Source organism: Coregonus clupeaformis, chromosome 7 (assembly GCF_020615455.1).
Source record: "Coregonus clupeaformis isolate EN_2021a chromosome 7, ASM2061545v1, whole genome shotgun sequence".
Classification (NCBI taxonomy): domain Eukaryota; kingdom Metazoa; phylum Chordata; class Actinopteri; order Salmoniformes; family Salmonidae; genus Coregonus; species Coregonus clupeaformis.
In genome coordinates this window covers 29,638,459-29,653,796 of record NC_059198.1, presented here as the reverse complement: position 1 = coordinate 29,653,796, position 15,338 = coordinate 29,638,459, and the positions used below count along the sequence as shown (strand labels likewise).

The following is a 15,338-nucleotide window of genomic DNA, read 5'->3' as shown; positions in this document are numbered from 1 at the left end:
TATCATAGGTACACTTCAACTGTGAGAGACGGAATCTAAAACAAAAATCCAGAAAATCACATTGTATGATTTTTAAGTAATTAATTTGCACTTTATTGCATGACATAAGTATTTGATCACCTACCAACCAGTAAGAATTCCGCCTCTCACAGACCTGTTAGTTTTTCTTTAAGAAGCCCTCCTGTTCTCCACTCATTACCTGTATTAACTGCACCTGTTTGAACTCGTTACCTGTATAAAAGATACCTGTCCACACACTCAATCAAACAGACTCCAACCTCTCCACAATGGCCAAGACCAGAGAGCTGTGTAAGGACATCAGGGATAAAATGAAGGATGAGTACAACCCCAAGAACACCATCCCAACCGTGAAGCATGGAGATGGAAACATCATTCTTTGGGGATGCTTTTCTGCAAAGGGGACAGGACGACTGCACCGTATTGAGGGGAGGATGGATGGGGCCATGTATCGCGAGATCTTGGCCAACAACCTCCTTCCCTCAGTAAGAGCATTGAAGATGGGTCGTGGCTGGGTCTTCCAGCATGACAACGACCCGAAACACACAGCCAGGGCGACTAAGGAGTGGCTCCGTAAGAAGCATCTCAAGGTCCTGGAGTGGCCTAGCCAGTCTCCAGACCTGAACCCAATAGAAAATCTTTGGAGGGAGCTGAAAGTCCGTATTGCCCAGCGACAGCCCCAAAACCTGAAGGATCTGGAGAAGGTCTGTATGGAGGAGTGGGCCAAAATCCCTGCTGCAGTGTGTGCAAACCTGGTCAAGACCTACAGGAAACGTATGATCTCTGTAATTGCAAACAAAGGTTTCTGTACCAAATATTATGTTCTGCTTTTCTGATGTATCAAATACTTATGTCATGCAATAAAATGCAAATTAATTACTTAAAAATCATACAATGTGATTTTCTGGATTTCTGTTTTAGATTCCGTCTCTCACAGTTGAAGTGTACCTATGAAAAAAATTATAGACCTCTAAATGCTTTGTAAGTAGGAAAACCTGCAAAATCGGCAGTGTATCAAATACTTGTTCTCCCCACTGTATATGTTAATTTTCATCAAATGTTAAATTAATAAACATTTTTATACTTTTAAATATTGTTAATCTGAGTGCTCATTCTGTAGCCAAGTCTGTCGGTGTGTGAATATTCAGATTTGGATTAAACATGCTCGGGACATATGCACGGATGGCAGTACAATTAATTGTATAGTACTGGACAGGGCGGGTCAGTTTTGAACGTTGCACTTTAAGCTCCTATACGAATTCCGTTCCTACCATAGAGTTCCTTTTAAATTATTCGAAATCCTAATTCTATGGTTCCAACCCCCTCTGTGAAATTGTATTAAGACAGAGCTCTGCAACATTGTATTATAGAGTTATTCGTTTTTCATATTCAATATTGCCTGCTGAATAACTGCTTAATGTTATCATTAGCATTGCTCCAGTGCAATTATTTGCATAGACATGTATGAAAATGGTTCACTTGCATTATATTTTCCTGATTAATTTCACAATAGCATAATTAAGAATCACCCACTGAAAGTTGGGGCTTATAAAGGGAAGCGAAAGCCTGAACCATGCTACCTTCTTCACCACGAATTATTTTTGTATACCTTCATGTAGCGATACTTGGGTGTATACTTCAGCAATGTAGGTATCATATCGAATCAAGATAATAGGTTGTTAATCATTTCTAATGTCTGTTGAACTCAATTTCTATCAAAAGAAACATGGCTGTATTGAAATTGTTGCGCATCTGTCTGACTATGTTCTGCCTAGACACAGCAGCATCCGATCCGTGCAGGTGGACGCAGTTTATGCACCAGTTCGCTCTTTGGTGTGCACAATTTGATGCTCAATATATCTCATTTTTAGGCCTACATTTTAATGTATTTATTATAGCACATTTTATCTAACCAATGCTTTCACTCTCTGTACCACAATGTTTCATTTAAGGTTACTATCCCAATACAGTTCACTTATTTATATTGATATGACTTTATTTCAGGGTGGACAATTTCCAGCTTTGCGTCTAAAAGAAGTCGAGCGCATGTTTACAGCGCATGTTTACAAGAACACACAGGTAGGATACACTTCAGTATCATATAGCAAGATTTTGATAGCTTAAACTATAGTATATGATTTCTTGCAATTTCAAAGTGGTAAATTGGAAGTTTAACCATGTAATTTATGAGACACCCTAATGCCTGAAACCTTGTTTTCTTTTATCCAAGGCGAGGACGTCTCTGTGGATGTTTTAGAGGCTTTGGGATATATGGACCAATTATTTAACAGCCTGACTTCTGTCACCTGGAACAAGGAAACACTGAGCCTGTTCATAAACGGATTACCAGTGATGTTAAGAAATTAGAGGGATGCGTAAATATGATCCTTCATGGTGTAGCCTAAGCTATATTTGGGGGGCAGACAATAATTGGAATAGGTCTTTAATTTGTGATTTAATATCAACGATATATTTTCATAACCTGTCTTAAGACAGAATTAATTCACTCAGCACAATTGTATTTTGTCTCCAGGTCAGATGTGGTGTTGGGGCATCCTCTGGAGATGGAGGGTTGGTTACTTCAGCCAACGCGTCTATGAAAACATATTTCGACAAGCTGAACACCGTCTTGAAACAGAAGGTGGGTCCAATATCAAATGCACTGGAAAAGAGGCTAAATTAATCTGAGGAAAAGTTCTAGATCACCACAAATCGGATGAATTTCGTTGCCACAACTCACATATGCAACTTGGAACTTCCAAGCTCGGTTTTAGTTTCGTCAGATGCGCTGGTGCAGCACCTGCTGTAGTTGAGTTGAGTGAAAAAATGCATGGCTTGTATGAGTTCCAGGAACACAGCGCATGTGCATGGAAGGTCGTATGAGCGGAGGTTCGCTACAAAATTGTGCAGTATTAAAAATCCCTCGACAGCAGAGTCAAGCCGTGAGGAAGAAGCGGTCTGTTGGACAACCACAGAATCATCATTGGAGACATGTGACATGTTCCTGAGACTGGCTAATAGATTGATGGCTGACTGATTGATATATTTATAATACAATTAAATGAAAAATACATGCATCTATTATCATATTGTTTTTATTAATTCATTTATATATTCAGTCATCCATGCATTCATCCATTCAGTCTTTCATGCATTCATTCGTTTATAGACTTACTTTTTAAAAGGGGCAATTTGAAGTTCAAACAACACCATAGTGGACACTCGACCACTATTTTGGTAAATAGCTGAGGGATGGGGTTCGAAAAATGTAACCACTGTCAGAGAGCTATTGATTCAAGTAATGACCAGCCAAGAGATCAAATTATAGTTTAACTACATTTTTGAAGCTATACTGTGTTTGTTTTGATTTATATTGTTTCAAACCAAGTATATTTTGGGTTCTGTTGAAGTAAGACAGTTGAACTAAGCTCATGAGGCATTTAAAAGTTATATATTCTTCAAGAGTCAATAGGTAGCCTGTGTATCATTCATTTAAAAGTCCAAAATTGGATGTAGCAATCGCAGAAATTGCCTCTTTAACTAAGCATATCCAAGACGATGAAATGTAGTGCTATTAGGAATTAGGATTTAGGTCATTTTCTAATAAACCTACGATAATGTTATCACAACACATTGGCACATTGGTTTATTTATAGAAATGGGCATGCTAGTCTCTCGTAAGGAATTAATAGTCAAACGTTAGTGTTATCCTGATTATTCAGATACAGACTTCATAAAATGCCGGTTAATTTCTATTTAATCATTGTTATTATCAACAGTTTAATTCAAATGTATAGACATGAATTGGATTAAAGACAGAAGATGCAAACAGAAAGAGATCACATTAAATCCTCATCTCTCACTCCCTCTCTCTCACAGACACACACACGACCCACGCAAACAAACAAACGACGCACGCACGAACGCAAACACACACACACACACAGAGAGAGAGAGAGAGAGAGAGAGAGAGAGAGAGAGAGAGAGAGAGAGAGAGAGAGAGAGAGAGAGAGAGAGAGAGAGAGAGAGAGAGAGAGACAGACAGACAGACAGACAGAGACAAGCAAATAGCAGTTTTGTGATTAAAAAACAAACATTGTAGTAAGTGCCATTCGTTTAATATTGGTGTTAAAGGGTCGATATTCTCTCTCTCTCCCCTCTCCTTCTCCCTGTCGTTCTTAGCAACGTTTGAGTCTTCACAAGGCCAGCCATGAGTTACATTTTTAAAACCTACTGAAGACAACGTGCCTCCCATGAACGATCACTCAAAACATGACGAGAGGGAAGTAGAGCACACGAAAAGGGAAATCCGGTCTTGCGGTTCACCAGGCAAAACTTTCCCAAATTCATTCATTTTAACTCTTAATTTAGTGAGACTCCCTTTCACTTTTTGTACATCCGTTCAATCCTCACTATTTAAGTGTTAATCCGCAGATATTGGATCAGAACACAAACCACATTCTGACTGGAGGAAATTTGCAATATACTGGCAACAGGTGAGTCAAAAACATGCTATAATTTGATCATTGCTTCAATGAATGAATCATATTCAGGATTATATTCAACTAACAATGATTATCTGCTGCAGGTCATCTAACTACCCTAAGAATGGCACTTCAGGCTATTACTTGGATGAGTGCCTTCCTCTGCCTCGCACAAGTTTGCTCCATGCCCATGCCTTGCCACCTACAGGGAGAGCTGGTGCGAACAACCCACAACCTACTGAGCGACATGGTACATTTTTTAATTACTTTTGACTTGAGATGTATTATCCAACTATGTTTAACTGAATAGCTCAACGTGAACACTGTGTTTTCTCTTTCTTTCAGGGGGTCATTTTCCTCTGGAGTGCCTGCAGGAGAATGTCTTCCTGGCATTCCCAGCAGCCGCATTTGCAACCTCCGGCACGCCACAGGTAAGGGCAAGCGCGCATATACAAGTGTTCTTTACAACATGAAAGAGTTTTTGCAACCGTTAGGATTAGAAAGTAGAAAACTTTAAACTGCCATTTATGTTATTTGAAATTATTGTTGTTGTCCGTTTCAGTTGAGCAGCAGTGGTGCTAAGGCTATTTATGATACATTGAAGAACATCGACTCATTGTTTGGAGCTGACGACCTGCCAACTAAGTGGGACCAACAGAATTTTGAGAATTTTCAGAATATTATATACCGCCAGATTGAAGAGAGCAAATGTGTGAGTTGCTATGCCAACACAGATAGCTTAACTGTTTAATTATGGTATGGTGGCATTTGAATTATTATTAATCGCCTACCTCTTTCTTTCTGGCAGATGATGGGCAGTGTGGATACAAGTGATTATCCCATCAGGGCAGAGGAACTGAAGACATACTTTGGGAAGATTGCAGCAGTCCTAAAAGAAAAGGTAGGCTATAGGTTAAAAACAAAAAGACACATTGTTTTGATAATATCTCTACATTGGACAATATTACCCTACATTGCCCTAACATTTTATTTTTATTTTCACAGAATTTCAGTTACTGCGCCTGGGAAGTGGTTCGAAAAGAACTCCTGTACACCCTACAGTTCATTCTGAAACACAACTCAGATAGCCTTCTGTGGTCCAACAGAACATGAATTTGAACTTGCAGAACTTTTTTTACAATTGGGTTTTACAATTGTGCTTGATTTTAAAAGACTACTATTCTACAATCATGTAATGTGCAATGTCAAACTGCAATATTGTACATGTATTTATTTATTTATTCAAGGATATTTATTTATGTAGTCCTTTTTATGAATGTATTTATTTATCTCTTTGAAAATCGTGCCTATATGTTAATCTTCATCAAATGTTAAATTAATAAACTTTTTTATACTTTTAAATATTGTTAATCTGAGTGCTCATTCTGTAGCCAAGTCTGTCGGTGTGTGAACATTCAGATTGTGGATTAAACATGCTCGGGACATACAGTGGGGGGAGAACAAGTATTTGATACACTGCCGATTTTGCAGGTTTTCCTACTTACAAAGCATGTAGAGGTCTGTAATTTTTATCATAGGTACACTTCAACTGTGAGAGACGGAATCTAAAACAAAAATCCAGAAAATCACATTATATGACTTTAAGTAATTAATTTGCATTTTATTGCATGACATAAGTATTTGATCACCTACCAACCAGTAAGAATTCCGGCTCTCACAGGCCTGTTAGTTTTTCTTCTAAGAAGCCCTCCTGTTCTCCACTCATTACCTTTATTAACTGCACCTGTTTGAACTCGTTACCTGTATAAAAGACACCTGTCCACACACTCAGTCAAACAGACTCCAACCTCCCACAATGGCCATGACCAGAGAGCTGTGTAAGGACATCAGGGATAAAATTGAAGACCTGCACAAGGCTGGGATGGGCTACAGGACAATAGGCAAGCAGCTTGGTGAGAAGGCAACAACTGTTGGCGCAATTATTAGAAAATGGAAGAAGTTCAAGATGACGGTCAATCACCCTCGGTCTGGGGCTCCATGCAAGATCTCACCTCGTGGGGTATCAATGATCATGAGGAAGGTGAGGGATCAGCCCAGAACTACACGGCAGGACCTGGTCAATGACCTGAAGAGAGCTGGGACCACAGTCTCAAAGAAAGAAAACCATTAGTAACACACTACGCCGTCATGGATTAAAATCCTGCAGCGCACGCAAGGTCCCCTGCCCCAGTCCAGTCTCGTCTGAAGTTTGCCAATGACCATCTGGATGATCCAGAGGAGGAATGGGGAGAAGGTCATGTGGTCTGATGAGACTAAAATAGAGCTTTTTGGTCTAAATTCCACTCGCCGTGTTTGGAGGAAGAAGAAGGATGAGTACAACCCCAAGAACACCATCCCAACCGTGAAACATGGAGGTGGGAAACATCATTCTTTGGGGATGCTTTTCTGCAAAGGGGACAGGACAACTGCACCGTATTGAGGGGGAGGATGGATGGGGCCATGTATCGCGAGATCTTGGCCAACAACCTCCTTCACTAAGTAAGAGCATTGAAGATGGGTCGTGGCTGGGTCTTCCAGCATGACAACGACCCGAAACACACAGCCAGGGCAATTAAGGAGTGGCTCCGTAAGAAGCATCTCAAGGTCCTGGAGTGGCCTAGCCAGTCTCCAGACCTGAACCCAATAGAAAATCTTTGGAGGGAGCTGAAAGTCCGTATTGCCCAGCGACAGCCCCGAAACCTGAAGGATCTGGAGAAGGTCTGTATGTAGGAGTGGGCCAAAATCCCTGCTGCAGTGTGTGCAAACCTGGTCAGGAAACGTATGATCTCTGTAATTGCAAACAAAGGTTTCTGTACCAAATATTAAGTTATGCTTTTCTGATGTATCAAATACTTATGTCATGCAATAAAATGCAAATTAATTACTTAAAAATCATACAATGTGATTTTCTGGATTTTTGTTTTAGATTCTGTCTCTCACAGTTGAAGTGTACCTATGACAAAAATTACAGACCTCTACATGCTTTGTAAGTAGGAAAACCTGCAAAATCGGCAGTGTATCAAATACTTGTTTTTATTTTTTATTTTTTTATTTCACCTTTATTTAACCAGGTAAGCCAGTTGAGAACAGGTTCTCATTTACAACTGCGACCTGGCCAAGACAAAGCAAAGTAGTGCAACAAAAACAACACAGAGTTACATATGGGGTAAAAAAAACATAAAGTCAGAAATACAACAGAAAATATATATACAGTGTGTGCAAATGTAGCAAGTTATGGAGTAAGGCAATAAATAGGCTATAGTGCAGAATAATTACAATAGTATTAACACTGGAATGCTAGATGTGCAAGAGATTATGTGCAAATAGAGATACTGGGGTGCAAAAGAGCAAATTAAATAACAATATAGGGATGAGGTAGTTGGGTGGGCTAATTTCAGATGGGCTGTGTACAGGTGCAGTGATCGGTAAGGTGCTCTGACAACTGATGCTTAAAGTTATTGAGGGAGATAAGAGTCTCCAGCTTCAGAGATTTTTGCAATTCGTTCCAGTCATTGGCAGCAGAGAACTGGAAGGAATGGCGGCCAAAGGAGGTGTTGGCTTTGGGAATGACCAGTGAGATATACCTGCTGGAGCGCAGACTACGGGTGGGTGCTGCTATGGTGACCAATGAGCTAAGATAAGGCGATTTGCCTAGCAGTGATTTATAGATGGCCTGGAGCCAGTGGGTTTGACGACGAACATGTAGTGAGGACCAGCCAACAAGAGCGTACAGGTCACAGTGGTGGGTAGTGTATGGGGCTTTGGAGACAAAACGGATGGCACTGTGATAGACTACATCCAATTTGCTGAGTAGAGTGTTGGAGGCTATTTTATAAATGACATCGCCGAAGTCAAGGATCGGTAGGATAGTCAGTTTTACGAGGGCATGTTTGGCAGCATGAGTGAAGGAGGCTTTGTTGCGAAATAGGAAGCCGATTCTAGATTTAACTTTGGATTGAGATTCTTTATGTGAGTCTGGAAGTTGAGTTTACAGTCTAACCAGACACCTAGATATTTGTAGTTGTCCACATACTCTAGGTCAGACCCGTCGAGAGTGGTGATTCTAGTCGGGTGGGCGGGTGCTAGCAGCGTTCGATTGAAAAGCATGCATTTAGTTTTACTAGTGTTTAAGAGCAGTTGAAGGCTACTGAAGGGATTGTTGTATGGCATTGAAGCTCGTTTGGAGGTTTGTTAACACAGTGTCCAATGAAGGGCCAGATGTATACAAAATGGTGTCGTCTGCGTAGAGGTGGATCTGAGAGTCACCAGCAGCAAGAGCGACATCATTGATATACACGGAGAAAAGTGTCGGCCCAAGAATTGAACCCTGTGGCACCCCATAGAGACTGCCATAGGTCCAGACAACAGGCCCTCCGATTTGACACACTGAACTCTATCTGAGAAGTAGTTGGTGAACCAGGCGAGGCAGTCATTTGAGAAACCAAGGCTATTTAGTCTGCCAATAAGAATGCGGTGGTTGACAGAGTCGAAAGCCTTGGCCAGGTCGATAAAGACGGCTGCACAGTACTGTCTATTATCAATCGCGGTTATAATATCGTTTAGGACCTTGAGCGTGGCTGAAGTGCACCCGTGACCAGCTCGGAAACCAGATTGCATAGCGGAGAAGGTACGGTGGTATTCGGAAATGGTCGATGATCTGTTTATTAACTTGGCTTTGAATACTTTCGAAAGGCAGGGCAGGATGGATATAGGTCTGTAGCAGTTTGGATCTAGAGTGTCACCCCCTTTGAAGAGGGGGGATGACCGCGGCAGCTTTCCAATCTCTGGGGATCTCAGACGTTATGAAAGAGAGGTTGAACAGACTAGTAATAGGGGTTGCGACAATTTCGGCGAGCTAGTTTTAGGAAGAAGAGGGTCCAGATTGTCTAGCCCAGCTGATTTGTAGGGGTCCAGATTTTTGCAGCGCTTTCAAAACATCAGCTGTCTGAATTTGTGTGAAGGAGAAGCGGGGGGCATGGGCAAGTTGCAGCAGAGGGTGCAGAGTTGGTGGCCGGGTTAGTGGTAGCCAGATGGAAAGCATGGCCAGCTGTAGCAAAATGCTTGTTGAAATTCTCGATTATTGTAGATTTATCGGTGGTGATAGTGTTTCCTAGCCTCAGTGCAGTGGGCAGCTGGGAGGAAGTGCTCTTATTCTCCATGGACTTTACAGTGTCCCAAAACTTTTTGGAGTTAGTGCTACAGGATGCAAATTTCTGTTTGAAAAAGTTAGCCTTTGCCTTTCCTGACTGCTTGTGTATATTGGTTCCTAACTTCCCTGAAAAGTTGCATATCGCGGGGCTATTTGATGCTAATGCTGTACGCCACAGGATGTTTTTGTGCTGGTCAAGGGCAGTCAAGTCTGAGGAGAACCAGGGGCTATATCGGTTCTTAGTTCTGTATTTTTGAATGGGGCATGTTTATTTAAGATTGAGAGGAAATTACTTTTAAGGAACAACCAGGCATCCTCTACTGACGGAATGAGATCTATATCCATCCAGGATACCTGGGCCAGGTCAATTAGGAAGGCCTCCTCGCTAAAGTGTTTTAGGGAGCGTTTGACAGTGATGAGGGGTGGTTGTTTGACCGCGGACCCGTTACGGACGCAGGCAATAAGGCAGTGATCGCTGAGATCCTGGTTGAAGACAGCTGAGGTGTATTTAGAGGGTATGTTAGTCAGGATGATATCTATGAGGGTATCCATGTTTAAGGATTTAGGGTTGTACCTGGTAGGTTCGTTGATAATTTGCGTGAGGTTGAGGGCATCTAGCTTGGATTGTAGGATGGCTGGGGTATTAAGCATATCCCAATTTAGGGTCACCAAGCAGTACAAACTCAGAGGATAAATGGGGGGCAATCAATTCACATATGGTGTCCAGGGCACAGCTGGGGCTGAGGGGGTCTGTAGCAAGCGGCAACAGTGAGAGACTTATTTCTGGAAAGGTGGATTTTTAGAAGTAGAAGCTCAAACTGTTTGGGCACAGACCTGGATAGTATGATAGAGCTCTGCAGGCTATCTCTACAGTAGATTGCAACTCCACCCCTTTGGCAGTTCTATCTAGACGGAAAATGTTATAGTTGGGGATGGAAATTTCAGAATTTTTGGTGGCCTTCCTGAGCCAGGATTCAGACACTGCTAGAACATCAGGGTTGGCAGAGTGTGCTAACGCAGTGAATAACTCAAACTTAGGAAGTAGACTTCTGATATTTATGTGCAAGAAACCAAGACTTTTGCGACACAGAAGTCAACAAATGATAGCTCCTGGGGAGTAGGAGTGATACTGGGGGCTACAGGGCCTGGGTTAGCCTCTACATCACCAGAGGAACAGAGGAGGACTAGAATAAGGATACGGCTAAAGGCTTTAAGAACTGGTCTTCTAGTGCGTTGGGTACATAGAATAAAGGGGGCAGATTTCCGGGTGTTATAGAAAAGATTCAGGGCATTATGTACAGACAAGGATATGGAAGGATATGAGTAAAGTGGAGGTAAACCTAAGCGTTGGGTAACACTGAAAGAGATAGTATCTCTAGAGGCATCAATTGAGTCGGTCTCTGAGTGTATGGGTGGAGGGACAAAGGAGCTAACTAAGGCAGGTTTAGCTAGGCTGGGGGTCTACAGTGATATAGTACAATTAGAAATAACCGAAACAACAATAAACTAACCATGTTTGGGCTGAGGCTAAACATAAACAGGATGTAGTACCGTAAAAAGGAACAGTTCAGCAGATATCAGCTGTATAGCTGAGTTATCATAAGGTCCGGATGGTGAAGTGCTAGTGAGTAAGAGGCCACGGCTGGCGTGTAGCGTCCCTTTTGTTGTAGCCAGCTGGTAGCGAAGAATCCGGAGTTAAAGGTCCAGTGATTCCGGCGGAAAAACTGATATGTTCTGGGTCGATAACGCGCAGTGCTGACTGGCGAATATCCGGTGATCAAAGTCCAGTGATTAAAATTAATCCCCGCGGGAAAAAAATCAAATGTTCTGGGTGAAACACTGCTAGCTGTGGCTAATAGCAAGTAGCTAGTCCAGTAGCTAGTTCAGTTTAGTGAGTAAGCGTGTGCTAACGGGCCAGGGCTAGCAGATGGATGGAATCTTCGTGGTTACGTCGGTAACCACATCAGGCATTTCGTCGGCAGACCAGTCGTGTAGGATCGGCGGGGCTCCGTGTCAATACTATGTGGTCCCGTCCGGTTGATAGAGAGGTAGATAGCGGGGAGATGGGCCTAGCTCAGGTTGATTAGCCAGACCACAGCGTCCGTTTTGTTGAAGCCAGCTGGTAGCGATGAATCCGAGTTAAAGTTCCAGTGAATCAGTGATTCCCGACGGAAAAACTGATATGTTCTGGGTCGATAACGCGCTGTGCAGACTGGCCGAATATCCGGTGATCAATGTCCAGTGATTAAAATTAATCCCGCGGAAAAAAATCCAATGTTCTGGGTGAAAACACCGCTAGCTGTGGCTAATAGCAAATAGCAAGTAGCTAGTTAGCTGGCTAGCTAGTTTCAACTGGAGATTCTAGATTCTAGATAAAGGTAAGTCAATAATAGAATCCGTTCCACATTGAGTGAGGCGAGTTGCAGGAAAGTATATCTTGTAGAAGGATGAAAAGTCTGATAGGGAAATATGTACGAAAAATGTACGAAAATAGGGTATTTACAGGCTATTTACAGACAGACGATAAAAACACAACTGCACTACTTCGCCATCTTGGAATTACCAGAAGTTCTCCCCACTGTATGCACGGATGGCAGTACAATTAATTGTATAGCCTACTAATCCATAAAGGAAAGCCATAAAAACAAGTAAAATGTATCTTCTCAAAATGTAGTTATATTCAAAAGCCTTTTTTCAATGAAGTGTGTTTTAGTACTGGACAGGGCAGGCCTGTTTTGAACGTTTCACATTGAGCTCCTGTACGAATTCCGTTCCTACCATAGAGATCCTTTTAAATTATTCGAATTCCTAATTCAGGCTCTGATCAGACCCTACACCCAAACGAGGGCACTACGTTCATCCACCTCTGGCCTGCTAGCTCCCCTACCATCTACGGAAGCAAAGTTCTCGCTCAGCCCAGTCAATGCTATTCGCTGCTCTGGCACCCCAATGGTGGAACAAACTCCCCCACGACGCCAGGACAGCGGAGTACTGACCACCTTCCGGAGACACTTGAAACCCCTACCTCTTTAAGGAATACCTGGAATAGTATAAAGTAATCCTTCTACTCCCCCCATAAAAAGAAGAAGAAAAAGTAGTTTTCCCACTGGCTATCATAAGTTGAATGCACCACCGATTTGTAAGTCGCTCTAGATAAGAGCGTCTGCTAAATAATGTAAATGTAAATGTAAATGAATAGACTGAACAGGTGCACAGTGAATTCACAAGCAGTGAGGTAAAATGGTCGAACTTTAGCCCATTCAACACTATCAGTCTCTCATTAATAACATCTATTTTTATTTCAAGGATGTGCAATATAAACACTGAACAGCCATATGCTTCAGATTGCACTGTCTGATTAAAAGAGAGTCAACGGACTAAATGTGTGAGCAAAATGTGGTATCTGTGAAACGCCTATTGAAACATTGGTTCTTGCTAACCCTACACAGAATCTGAAAAGTGTGGTGTGCAATGTCCACAATTTCAGCATATTTATATTGATCATGGCCCTCATTTAATAAGACAGAGCCCTGCACCATTGTATTATAGAGTTATTCGTTTTTCATATTCAATATTGCCTGCTGAATAACTGCTTAATGTTATCAATAAATGCATTTGTCCAATGCAATTATTTGCATAGACATGTGAAAATTGTTCACTTGCATTATGTTTTTCTGATTAATTTCACTGGAATAGCATAATTAAGAATCACCCACTGAAAAGTGGTCCTTATAAAGGGAAGCGAAAGCCTGAACCATGCTACCTTCTTCACCACGAATTATTTTTGTATACCTTCATGTAGCGATACTTGGGTGTATACTTCAGCAATGTAGGTATCATATCGAATCAAGATGATAGGTTGTTAATCATTTCTAATGTCTGTTGGACTCAAGTTCAATCAAAAGAAACATGGCTGTATTGAAATGTTGCGCATCTGTCTGACTCTGTTCTGCCTAGACACTGCTGCATCCGATCGGTGCAGCTGGACCCGGTTGGCAGACTGAATGATCTGAGCATAGATCTGATATTAGATATGGTGATTAATTTTAATTGCACCAGTCCACCATTTGGTGTGCCCAAATTGATGCGCAACATTCGCAATGATATTCACATTTTACTTTGTATTATAGCTCATTTCATGTAACATACGATTTCAATATCTGACCACTTGATATTAATTTGACTTCTATTTCAGGGTGGACACTTTCCAGTTCTGTGTCTAGAAGAAAATGTAACGCATGTTTCCAGAGGACGTTTACAAGAACACACAGGTAGCATACACTTCAGTACTCCTGAGTGGCGCAGTGGTCTAAGGTAACTGTGCCACTAGAGACGATCCTGGTTCCGGGAGACTCATGGGCTGCGCAAAATTGGCCCAGCGTCGTCCAGGGTAGGGGGAGGGAATGGCCTGCAGGGATGTAGCTCAGTTGATAGAGAGCATGGCGTTTGCAACGCCAGGGTTGTGGGTTCGATTCCACGGGGGCCAGTATAAAATATATATATATATATATATATATATATTTGTATTCACTAACTGTAAGTCGCTCTGGATAAGAGCGTCCCCTAAATGACTAAAAAATGTAAATGTATCATATAGCAAGATGCTGATGTCTATTCCACTTTGGTTCAAAGTAATTTAATTGAAAGTACCTGAAACAACGTCGAGTCAACCAGTGTGGATAATGCCTAAACCCCTGTTTTATTTTATCCAGAGCGAGGACGTCTCTGTTTTTGCATTAGAGGCTATGGGATATGTGGCCCAATTATTCAACAACAGCGTGACTGTGCCTCACTGAGAACAATAAACAACTGAACCTGTTTAAAAAATATATTATCTCGATCCTCTTGGTGTAGCCTAGAGGTTATATTTGGGGGGCAGACAATCGTGGGCATTGGTATTTAATTTAGACACTACAGTTATTTATTCAAATATTTTATTAATCTTTCATAAGACAGAACTAATGCACTCACCACCATCTTATATTGTCTCTAGGTCGAGGTGGTGTTGGGGCATCCTCTGGAGATGGAGGGTCGGTTTCACTGAAGCCAACGCGTCTCTGGAAAACATATTTCGACAAGCTGAACACCGTCTTGAAACAGAAGGTCGGGCCAATATCAAATGCACTCGAAAAGAGACTAAATTAATCCGAGCAAAAGTTCTAGATCACCACAAAATTGGATGCATTTCTCTGCCACAACTCACATATGAAACTGGGAACATCCAAGCGCCGTTGTAGTGTCGTTGGATGCGTCGGCGCAGCACTTGCTGTGGTTGAGTTGACTGAAATGTTTGTATTTATTGTATGCTCTCCAGGAAAACAGCACATGCGCAGGGAGATCGTGAGAGAGGAGGTTCCCGACAACCTCGTGCAGTTCAATAAATTCTCGACAGCAGAGTTAAGCCGTGAGGAAGTCGACTGCAGAGTCAAGCCATCGAGGAATAAGCGGTCTGTTGGACAATCCACAGAATCATCATTGGAGACATGTGACATATTTCTGACGCTGGCTAATAGATTGATGGCTGACTATATTTACTGACTGACTGATTGACTGATATTTACATGAAGGCTATGTATTTATGTATTTATAATACAATTAAATGAAAATACATGCATCTATTATCATATTGTATTTATTCATTAATTTATATATTCAGTCATCCATGCATTCATCCATTCAGTCTTTCA

The 15,338-nt window shown here is 41.7% G+C and overlaps 1 protein-coding gene and 1 pseudogene across 1 annotated transcript; both read left to right on the top strand.

The window, feature by feature from the left end:
- Positions 1–1,744: 1,744 nt before the first annotated feature.
- Positions 1,745–15,338, top strand: part of LOC121570245 — a 15,836-nt pseudogene continuing 2,242 nt past the window's right edge.
- LOC121570568 (interferon alpha-1-like) lies at positions 4,627–5,615 on the top strand. The gene is made up of 5 exons (XM_045221643.1): positions 4,627–4,752; positions 4,847–4,933; positions 5,065–5,214; positions 5,311–5,403; positions 5,508–5,615. Exons 1-5 carry the CDS (start codon positions 4,627–4,629, stop codon positions 5,613–5,615), a joined length of 564 nt encoding a protein of 187 aa, XP_045077578.1.

Excerpts from the sequence above, each read along its gene's own strand:
- LOC121570568 (XM_045221643.1), top strand. The coding sequence starts at position 4,627 with ATGGCACTTCAGGCTATTACTTGGATGAGTGCCTTCCTCTGCCTCGCA. Across the intron at positions 4,934-5,064 it reads CAACCTCCGGCACGCCACAG|TTGAGCAGCAGTGGTGCTAA; the intron begins GTAAGGGCAAGC and ends TGTCCGTTTCAG. Across the intron at positions 5,404-5,507 it reads CAGCAGTCCTAAAAGAAAAG|AATTTCAGTTACTGCGCCTG; the intron begins GTAGGCTATAGG and ends TTATTTTCACAG.